The sequence below is a fragment of the Loxodonta africana genome, chromosome 8, assembly GCF_030014295.1.
Source record: "Loxodonta africana isolate mLoxAfr1 chromosome 8, mLoxAfr1.hap2, whole genome shotgun sequence".
Lineage (NCBI taxonomy): Eukaryota > Metazoa > Chordata > Mammalia > Proboscidea > Elephantidae > Loxodonta > Loxodonta africana.
This window is the reverse complement of record NC_087349.1, coordinates 99,867,349-99,878,315: the sequence shown is the minus strand read 5'-3', so window position 1 is coordinate 99,878,315 and position 10,967 is coordinate 99,867,349. Positions and strand designations below refer to the sequence as shown.

The following is a 10,967-nucleotide window of genomic DNA, read 5'->3' as shown; positions in this document are numbered from 1 at the left end:
GTAGTATAAATGGTTAACATGCTTGGCAGCTAAACAGAAGGTTGGAGGTTAGAGTCCATCCAGAGGACCTCAGAAGAAAGTCCCGGTGATCTAAAAAAAAAATCAGCCATTGAAAACTCTACAGAGCATATTCCACTCTGACACACATGGGGTATGAGGAGTTGGCGATACGGCAACCGGTTTGGTTTGGGTTTGGATGGACCGGAGACCCCTGTTTTCATTTGTCTGTTTGGCTGGTACTTCTGTTCTCTCCCAACCCCCAGGCAATTTCAGTGGTAGCGGCAGCAGCAGTGACAGAACGGGAACCTAACCCTCTGAGCAGCAGTCTCTCTGACCAAAGAAACTGTGGTCTCAGGAGTGTGGAGAGAATCCTGGTTGCTTTTACTCTCTTTATTCTCTTACCTCTGGACCCTGGGGGCACACCTAGTGTTAGAAAGTGCACTGCAGAGCAAGTATATTGAAGTCCCACCTTTCCAGCCAAAGGTCAGGAGGGTAGGAGGCCCTGTGAATTGGAAAGTGCCGGGCAATTTGCACAGAGGAAGAGTAGAAAAGCAATCCCATGCAATGGTGTTTGAACTGTGTTCACACCTTTTGCGGACAGACCGCTCCCAGCCTAACACAGGAGGGCACTCAAGAAACGGGGTGAATCAGAGAGGCCGGGGATCCTCCCCCAGTCCTACCCCATCACTCCGCCCCCAGCACCCCACCACTTCTGTACAGACAGCTTGGTAATCTTCTAAGGCAGACGCTCAGTTACCTCTCCCCTCCTGCGACATCAGTTAGAAACACCAGCTCTAACTCACTGTCCTCTGCTCTAGGAATAACGCTCTTGTGAGTCAGATTTGAGTTTTCCAAGGGTATTGTTCTTCTCTTACCTTCTGGTTCCCTTTTCTTCTAAGGCCCAAGAGAGGGAGGCATGCTGTGGTCTCCAGCCCTCCTCCTAGCTTTCCTGGCTCTGGGTAAGTGCATTTCACAGGTGCTGAAGTGGTTTCTTTGTGTTTTAATGGGAGGCCATACTAGGGAATCCCTATTACCTCTTCCTCATTATTATTTGTTGTTGTTCTCATTCCAGCAAGTCAGAAAGCTTCCAGCTTGGACATGAGAAAGATATCAGTCACCAAGCAGAGAGGGACATCTGTCGTAATCACTTGTGATCTTGACCTGAACGTCAACTATATCCACTGGTACCGATACCGAGAGGGGGAGGCCCTGCAACGCCTCCTCTACTACTACATTCCCACCTCGGCGGTGACGATGGACTCAGGATTCAATTCACGGAAATACCATGCTTCTGGAAACACAGCGACAAACTGTAAAGTTGAACTCAAAAATCTGGAAGAAAGTGATTCTGGTGTGTATTACTGTGCCGCCTGGGATGTGCACGATGATTCAGTCCTCACCTATCCTACACTTAAAATTTTGGCTTGTGGCTGCCAACAACCCTAGTACACAAGATAGACCAGCTTTTATTTCCTCACTTCCTGTCACTGACTTCAGTGTACTCTTAAACGAGAAACTCTGAGCTCAATGCCTAACCCCCACCGTTCTATCCCTCCAAGCAGCTGCATTCCCCCTCACCCACAGTGTCTTCCTAAACATCAAACTAAGATCTCCAGACCTTAGCCAAGCACTCTGGCTGACAGCATAATTCTTTCAGCCCTCTAGGTGCCGGTGGAGCCCCATTTAATCTGCTCCCTAGGACATTCTGGAGAGCACTACAGGTAGGCACTCATAATACACAGTGGCTGTAACAAAGGACTCAAGCATACCAACTACCATGAAGATGGTACAGATCAGGCAACATTTCAGTCTGTTGTGCATAGGGTTGCCATGAGTCAGAACCAACACCATGCAACTAACACAACAACATGGGTAGGCTAGTTTGCTAAATCATTTATCCAGTCATTACCCAGAGATAATGGCTGGAAATGGTTTTTATTTATTACCCAAGAGTATGAGATATGACGGAATGAAGATTTTGGACTTCATGAAGACCTCAAGCTGGTGTCTTTTGGACAAACTGATATGTCATAACCAACCATGGTACTGTTAGCATGATTGGGAATCTAGGAAAAAAGTGATTGTGGAAGATAAACCAACCATTGTCTCATACCTACATCTTCCTTTGAGGTAATCTGTCCCAGCTCACAGCCAGAGCTGTTCTCTTTTAAACAAGAAAAACTCCTCTCCACTCCTCTCCCCAACACTGACACAGCCAAGTTATAAACTGAACCTAGTCTGTCAGATTTTTTTTTTCAATAATTAAAACTAAGAGACACTTGGAGTGACAATCAGATAATTAATAGTTAAAAAAAAATTTTTTTTTTTTAAATTTATTATGGGTATTCATTATAAGAAGCAACAAGGCCATAAAAGCAACCAGGGAGCCCTGATCTAAGAGGTCTGTCATGATGGCTAGTAGACCACAGTGCTCTTAGGGGCAAGATAAATGTTCAGTCAGCAATTGTATTGCTTCTACATATACTTAGAACATATCAAGAGAGGATAATCAGAAGGCTGATGTCAGCAGCCCCAGTTCTCAAACCCAGAGTCCATTGAATGAAGTAGAGGCCTGGTTCCCTTAAAAAAGAACCCAGCAAGTATACATAATAGTGATTTTCCCACTCTTTCCCCAGAGGGCTGTATGGCCATTTACCTGAGTAACTGTACACTGAGGGCTGGAGATTCCCAGATCTTTCAAGGGCTGTTGGAGACAGGATCTGAGCTAACACTGATACCTGGAAACCCAGATTGTCACTGTGGTCCCCAATTAGAGTGAGGACATATGGAAGCCAGGCATTAAAGGAAGTTCTGGCCCAAGTCCATTTCAAAGTGTGGTCCAACAGACTTATGGACCTACCCATGGTCATTACCCTAGTCTCTGTGAGTATAATCAGGATGGATTTAATTTAGCAGGTCAGCAGAATCCTCAATTGGTCCCTTGACCTGTGAAGTAAGAGACATCATGGTAGAAAAGGCCAAAGGGAAGTTTTTGAACACCTCTCCCTCCCAGTCAGGATTGTAAATCAAAAGCAATACTGCATACGATGCAAATGGCAGGGATTAGTGACATTCTCAGAGACTTAAAGGGTTCTGAGATGGTGATCCCCATGATATTCCGATTTATTTAACTAGGTGAATTATTGTAGACGACTGAAGATCACAGCAATGTTACAATGTTGAATGCAGTATCTTTACTAGAGAAGATCAACATATTTATGGTAGTCGTTACGTAACTATAAATCTGGTGATAGTGTTTTTTTCGAAACCCATCAGCAAAGAGGATCAGATGCAATTCACACTCACTTTGGAAAGAGCAACAGTACATATTCAAGGCCTTGCCCCAAAGCTATGCAAACTCTCTTGACCTCTGTTACAATTTAGTATGAAGGGACCTTAATCTTCTGGATATTTTGCAAAATAACATACTGGTCTATTATATTTATGACATTAGACTCATTTATTGATTTCATAACCCATTAATAAATCATAACCAAATCATTGGAATTCACTGAAGTTGGAAAGACACTGACCTAGATCTTACTTCATTAATATGAATGGATAATGAAACAGTACCATCTCCAGCTACAAACATGTAGTAATGATAGACAAAATATTAAATTTAATTAAAATTATACATATGCCCCAAGTATAAAAGGAACATTCCTGTGACATAAGAAATGGAGAGGTCATTGAAAGCAGTGCATACAGGTAGAAGTTGACAACCCCCTGGATGACAAGACATGACACAACAGATGAGGGGCTGGGATCAGTGCCTGTCCAGGAATCAGAGCTGAGCATGTTCCACATATGGTTGATTTCTAGATCCAGAGGCTAGGACTATGATCTCTCTCATGATCATAAGATGAAACTGATCTGTGCCGAGCATCCATATTTCTGGCTATTACACTTTCCCATAGCACAAGACAAGAACAAGTACTATGAAAGATAGTCAGCACTGCTAATAAATGAGAAAATTCACAACTGAGGAAACAGAGAAAATGGACTTAAAGGGTATTTAAAATTATCAAAGAGATAGAGAAGATAATAGCATTGATTTAAAAAAAGTTTCTAAAACAAGACAAACACACAAAATCCGCCACTATGCTTTTTATTTAAATCAAACCACAGAAACGTCAAACCACACAAAACGCACAGGGAGACATATTAGTATTATGTCCAAGAAGGCTCCCATGTGAATGGGCCTTAACCTTGAGTCATTTTGTATCATGGCAGACATAGAATATGATCATGTTTGTATTGCGTGCCGTTGTTCTGCAATGCAGATGTTTCCAGAGTTGTCACTTGCTTTCCCATGTAATGTTTTACTATAGCTGAGCTAGACATCTACAGAGGATATAAAAGATATCCCTGGAATATCCCTTTAGCAAAATGTTCTGTTAGATTTATTTTTGACAGACACCTCACCAACCTTAGCACAACTCCAAAGCCTGCATCTTAGGACACTTGAACCTTGAATCTTGTCACAGTTGAGTGTCTCAGTTATCTAGTGCTGCTGTAACAGAAATACCACAAGTGAATGGCTTTAACAAAGAGAAATTTACTCTCTCACAGTCTGGGAGGCTAGAAGTCTGAATTCTGGGTGCCAGCTCTAGGGGAAGGCTTTCTCTTTCTGTTGGCCCTGGGGAAAGGTCCTTGCCATCAATCTTCTCCTGTGCTTCTCAGCACAGGAACCTCCAGTCCAAAGGACACGTTCTGCTCCTGGCACTGCTCAATTCTCTCTTTTATATTTCAAAATAGATTGACTTAAAACATAACCTAATCTTGTAGATTGGGTCTTTGCTCATTAACATAACTGCCACTAATCCCACCTCAATAACATCACAGAGGTAAGATTTACAACACATAGGAAAATCACAGCAGGTGATAAAATGGTAGATAATTACACAATGCTGGGAATCATCCACTGGCCAAGTTGGCACACATTTTTTGGGTGGACACATTCAATCCATAACACTGAGTATGCCTGATTTTTCAGTTGTTGCCATAGAAGAGAGCTCAAGAGATGTGACTGGTAGTATGTGCTGAAGAACCCACAATTTCCCTCCCCATGCCATGCCCCCTTTCCTTGAGATTCTCACCTTGTTCTCCTTATGGCTCTCTGAGTACTTAAGGGTCCATGTGTATTACTAGCATACTTGGAAATGAACCTGCACTTCAGCTGGGAGCCAAGGCTATGTCTGTTTCTCAAAGTTTCATTTCAGATGCTTTCCCTTGCTAGTCCACCACAATGCCCTGCCCTCACTGTTTCTGAGGATATAGTACTGGAATGGGGGGCCTGTTCTGCCTCTAGGACCTCACTGTCCCCTGGATCAACTTAGATTCCTTCCTTTAGACACACACACACACATACACCCTATCCTCCAAAAGCTTATTATTTCCTATAAGTTGTAATTTACCTGGACCCCAGAGAGGTTAGCAGTTTGAATTCACCAGCTGCTCCTTGGAAACCCTATGGGGCGGTTCTATTCTGTCCTACAGGGTCACTATGAGTTGGAATTGACTTGATGGTAATGAGTTTAGAGGTCATTTAATGCATCCTGTCCAGTGTCAAGATGAATCAATAATACTGCTCAACATTTTTTGAGCATTTTCTATTCATCTGGGACTTGCTACATGCTTTGCACACATTATCTTCTTTACTCTCCATGCAACCCCATGAGGTCACTTTTTACAGTTGAGGTAAAATAACTTGCTCAAGATCATACAGCTATCATGTTATTTTAAGGCATTTAAAATTTTTGTCTTCTTCTAATTGGGTCTCTGGAGGAAACAATATCGGTGCTAGCTCAGATGGTAGGCATGTGTTTGTTCGTCTACTTAGGCCCCACACTCACTGTTCTGTTGGTATAAGGGGCTAAATGAAGCATGAGATTTGCCACCAGCCAGAAGGGACTTCATATCCCAATTCTAACCCTCTTTAGGTGTGTGGTCTTGGAAGAACTACTTAAATTAACAGGCTGGATTGTCTCATCTCTCAGCTGAGGCTAATTATATTCATCCCACAGAGCTATTTTGAGGATCGAATAAAGGAACGAACATAAATCAATTAGTACAGCGCTAAAATGTAGTGGGTGGTCAGTCAATGATAATTATGATTAGTGTTGATATCCTTCCACCAACATTCTTTCAACATTTTTCAGAATGCTAACCATTATCATTCCTCCCTTCAAGTTGTGGTCACGTCTCTGACTCTTGCTCTCAGGCCACTTCCTACGCTCCTCCACCTCTCTCACGTTGCCTGTTTGCACACTGGGGAAGCTGCTGCACAGGCCATGACCTGCCCTCTGCCACACAGAAGGTGAGCCTCATCTCAGCGAGCATGTCGGTCCTCCTCCACCCGTGTTCAGGCAGTGCAAGATGGAAGGCCACTGTGGCATCTTCTCTCCACCTGGCCCAGAGGCAGAGCCATGTTGGGCCACCTTGCCCTCCTCCTGTTTCCCAGTAAGTCTCCGACTCCTTCCACGGGCCCGTCTGGGGACAGGCTGTGTGGCTTCCTGACACCCTGCCTCACCGCTGTCTTGCAGCTGGGGGGTTGGTCATCAGGCTGGAGCAGCTGGCCTATGTCCTGGGGCACTAGGGCAGCTCGGTCACCCTGCAATGCTTGGTGTGCTTCACGGTCAGCTACGTCTACTGGTACCAGCATCAGGAGGGCAAGGCCCCCAAGAGGCTCCTTCGACTGGCCATGTCCAAATCGATGTGCAGTGGGACTCGATTTTGAAAGCGGATAAAATCACAGTCATGGAGTTGAAGGACGGCAGTAGCTGCATTCTGTTGGTGCTGAAGCTGAGGGGGAGTGATGAGGTCGTGTACTACCGCACTGCCCCGAACCAGCACAGCCCGGCATGTGGCCCCAGCCTCTGCACGAAAGGAGCATTCTTCTCCCGCTCCATCTAGGCCTGGGGGCTCTCCACTGATCCTAAGTGCCCTAGGGCTTTCCTGTAGGGCGGTGGTGGTTTAGTAGTAGAATTCTTGCCCATGTACCTCAAGCACAGCCACCACTCGTCTGTCAGTGGAGGCGTGTGTTGCTATGACGCTGAACAGGTTTCAGTGAAAGCTCCACACTAAGAAGGACCGAGAAGAAAGGCCTGGTGATCTACTTTTGAATGGATCACAGTGATCCAATCCACAACCAATCATGGGAATGGTGCAGGACTGTGCAGCATTTTGCTTCGGGGTCACCATGAGTGTGCAGCTAACAACAACAATGGAGGCAAAAAAGCACTATCTTGCAGCATCTCCACTTCCCCCTATGCCCCCTCCTCCACTCCCAGGGTAGAGGGATGTTTGCATAGTTCACAGGCTCACACTCAGGGGCCTATCTAGCCGGATGGAACTTTTTTTAAAAAGATCATCCAGTTCAGGCTTTCTTCAGCATTTGAAGGATAACCTGTGCTGGTCAATACAATAGCCACCAGTGGCCATTGAACATTTGAAATGTGGCACGTCCAATAATCAAAGCAGAAATGTGTCAGAAGTATAACACACAAACCATTCTTTTGAAGCTTTAGTATGAAAAAGAGTAAAATATCTCATGGATAATTTTTATTTTGATTGAATGTTGGAATGATTATATCTTGGATATACTGAGTTGAATAAAAGTATCATTCAAACTAATTCCACCTGTTTCTTTTTTGCATTCTTAATGTGGTAACTAGAAAACTTACAATTTGAGGCATTATTTCCATTGGATAGCACTGTTATAGATTGACAATCTGAGAATCTGACCGTCTCCCCTGAAGAATGCACAAACAAAATACTTCGCAAACGATTTCAAGGGTGATTTGGTGGGCTGGAGAGTTATCACAAAGTGGTGGAAAGGCTGAGAATGAAAGCCAGCTCTGGATTCCAGGTTCCGGTTCTTGCCTTTCCCCCCGCCCCACCTTGGTCATCATTACAGTGGAGGAGGCAGCGAACCTAAGTACAGAGAACAGCGTTGGCAACTTATCAGCTCTGTCACCCATTGGGCACGTCTGACACATGAACTGAAGTTAGTAAGTAATAATCCTCATTATGGGGCAATGCAGTAACCCTGGACCGGACATGGGACCGTTTGCCTTCAGCTTCCCCATGAACATACCCCAATGTGGGATTCCGGCAGACCTCTCTGGACCTCTAGTCTCCTATATGTAAAAGGTGGTGGTTTAACTAAGTCGCTATTAAAATTACATGACTGATTTCTCTATGAAAATAAGATATCGCCACATCCACTACTTTCTAATAAAACCAGAAGAGCCGAGATACCGTTCTTCCAGCAACCAACAGAAAACCCCTCTGCTGCTCCATCTGGGGAAGAAAAACAAAAGTTCTCCGAGGCCTAAGCTGAATTCAAACTCCTTTTCAGTTGAAATTTCAAAATTATGCCCCACTCGATAGTATAAATAAAAATGATTGGTGGAAGGAAAGCCCAAATGATTCTGAGAGGAATAAGCCCCCAGATACCTTAAGTCACTGTATATTCCCCTGAGCTCAGTCTGTGTGGCTAAACAAACAGACAAAAAACCAAACCTGTTGCTGTTGGGTCGATTCCAACTCAGCAACCCTACAGAACAGAGTAAAGCTGCCCTGTGGGGTTTCCAAGGAGTCGCTGGTAGATTCAAGCTGCCAACCTGAGTTCTTGACCAGTGCACCATCAGGGCTCCATTTGTGTCGCTATGCATTGGTAATTATAACATGCCTTACTTCAGAACCAGCCCAACATCCCCATCGTCTACTAAAGGCCTAAAGCAAGGCTAAACCCTCCCAGTAGGAGTGAATAGGCGTGAGAGAGCTAAAACTTACTTTTGCTTAGTTTTCAGGTTGTTACTTCCTTTCATCTTTCCCATTGTACAAATACGCCTGAGAGCAGAGGCCCTTTCCTCTTCCTGCGCCTGCCTCAAAGCCTGACTCCATGTTGCTGTTGTTAGTTATTAGTTGTGTTCAGTTGGCTCTGACTCATGGTGACTCCATATACAACAGAACAAAATGTTGCCAAGTACTGAGTCATCTTCACAATCCCTGGTATGCTCGAGTCCATTACTGTGGCAACTGTGTATTTTGAGTGCCTTCCAACCTAGTGGGCTCATCTTCCAGTGCTATATCAGACAGTATCCCATTGTGATCCATAGGGCTTTCATTAGCTAATTTTTGAAAGTAGAGCTCCAGGCCTCTCTTTCTAGTCTGTCTTATTCTAGAAGTTCTGCGGAAACCTGTCCACCATGGGTGACTCTGCTGGTATTTGAAATACCAATGGCATAGTTTTTAGCATCGTAGAAACACGAAAACCACCACAATATGACAAACTGACAGACAGATAGTGGACCTGAGTCCATAGAGGTGTGAATTCTGTGCACTGGTGATTAAGAGGGTGTGGCCATTAGGAGGAACTAGTTCCTCACAGAGCAGACCCAGAGGTGATATCATCTGTGACTGCTTGGCTGTTCATCCTGAACCTCCGTCTTCACCCCTCACTAACTGCTGCTGTACCCTTTATTAGCTCTGTGACCTTGGGTAGGTCTCCACCCTTCCAGACATCAGTTTCCTCTTCTCCAAAACAGAGATAGTAACAGTCCAAACATCCCTCTCTTTAATTCACATCCCTTGATTTCAGTTTCAGACTCCGGGGCAACAGAGTAAGCTTTTTCTGCATGAGATATTTATATATGGAGAGATATTTAAAGATCAAGATTATATCTTCCCTGAGTCATCCCATCTTCAGAGCAATCATTGCTATATCCTTATTGAAACTTTTATTGCTAGGAAATGGTCCCATGTTCTTTCACTCTCCTTGTTACTTCTTTTGGGAGCAATCAAGTTAATGGGTCTTTCTAAATGAGAGCTTGCTCATGGCATGGGTGTGGCTGGCACATTTCCGCTCCTGGCCTGTGGCATGACGGTTGCAAGCAGCATGACAGATTATAACAATAATCACCATCATTTATTGAGAACTTCCTCCAGGTCAGCCATTGTTTTAAGCACTCTGCCTGGGCTAGCTTATTTATTCTTCATAAAAACCCAAGGAGGTAGGCCCTGGTTTTTTTTCTCATTGAATAGATGAGAAAGCTGAAGCAGAGAGAGTCATACAAAAAGCACAGGCTTTGGAGCCAGACAGAATTATGTCTCAATCCCAAATCTCTCACTGTTGAGCTATGTCACCTTGATTTATTTCTTTACTTACTTCCACAAGAGCCCCATGGAGATAACATTAAACTTATGGAGCTAAATATAATACTGGCTACCTTACAAAGTGCATGTCACATATGAGGCATTCAGTAAGTACCTATTTGTAACTTAAAAAATGATATTTTAAATGGTTATGTTTCATTGACATCAGATCAGAAGGAAATCCTTTATGTCCATTCATCTACTCATTCCTTCACTCTTTTATTCATTCAATAGCTACCAGGGAACATACTGAAAAATAAGACACGGTCTCTCTCTCCTGGGAACATAGAGTGTGGTCAGACGAAAACAATGAGTAAATAAGGGTAGAAGGGGGAAACCCCGGTGGCATAGTTGTTAAGAGCTACGGCTGCTAACCAAAAGGTCAGCAGTATGAATCTACCAGTCACTCCTTGAAAACCCTATGGGGCAGTTCTACTCTGTCCTCTAGGGTCACTATGGGTTGGAATCAACTCGACAGCAGCGGGTTTGGTTTTTTTTGGTTATGAGAAAGGTAAGCACAGGGTGGTGCTACTAGGAGGCATCTTGAAGTCATGTCTGTCCCTGACTCTCTGGGCAAAGGAAGATTCCTGAGGGGGAAGATGCCTGAGGTGAGACTAAAATGATGGACAGGAGTTAGGTAGGAAAAGTGGGATATATGGGTGATCCAGACAGGAGAAGCTGTGAGTACACCACTAGGACTGGATTGTAGAATTCTAGGTAGCAAATGACTGAAGGTCAGTGTGGCCAGGAAGTGGTGGCCACATCATGGACAGCAGCAGATCCTAAGAACTCTGGACTTTATC

The 10,967-nt window shown here is 44.2% G+C and overlaps 1 protein-coding gene across 3 annotated transcripts in view; it reads left to right on the top strand.

Annotated features, from left to right (window-relative positions):
- Nucleotides 1-705: 705 nt before the first annotated feature.
- LOC100664160 (T-cell receptor gamma chain C region C10.5) overlaps nucleotides 706-10,967 on the top strand; it is a 147,348-nt gene continuing 137,086 nt past the window's right edge. The window contains exons 1-2 of one of the 3 annotated variants that reach the window (XM_023544255.2): nucleotides 706-959; nucleotides 1,073-1,376. In XM_023544255.2, coding sequence (XP_023400023.1) covers nucleotides 917-959; nucleotides 1,073-1,376 — 347 coding nt within the window. In that variant the 5' untranslated portion in view covers nucleotides 706-916. The remainder of the gene's footprint in view (nucleotides 960-1,072; nucleotides 1,377-10,967) is intronic. The other 2 variants (XM_023544254.2, XM_064290150.1) reach the window with 2 other exon arrangements.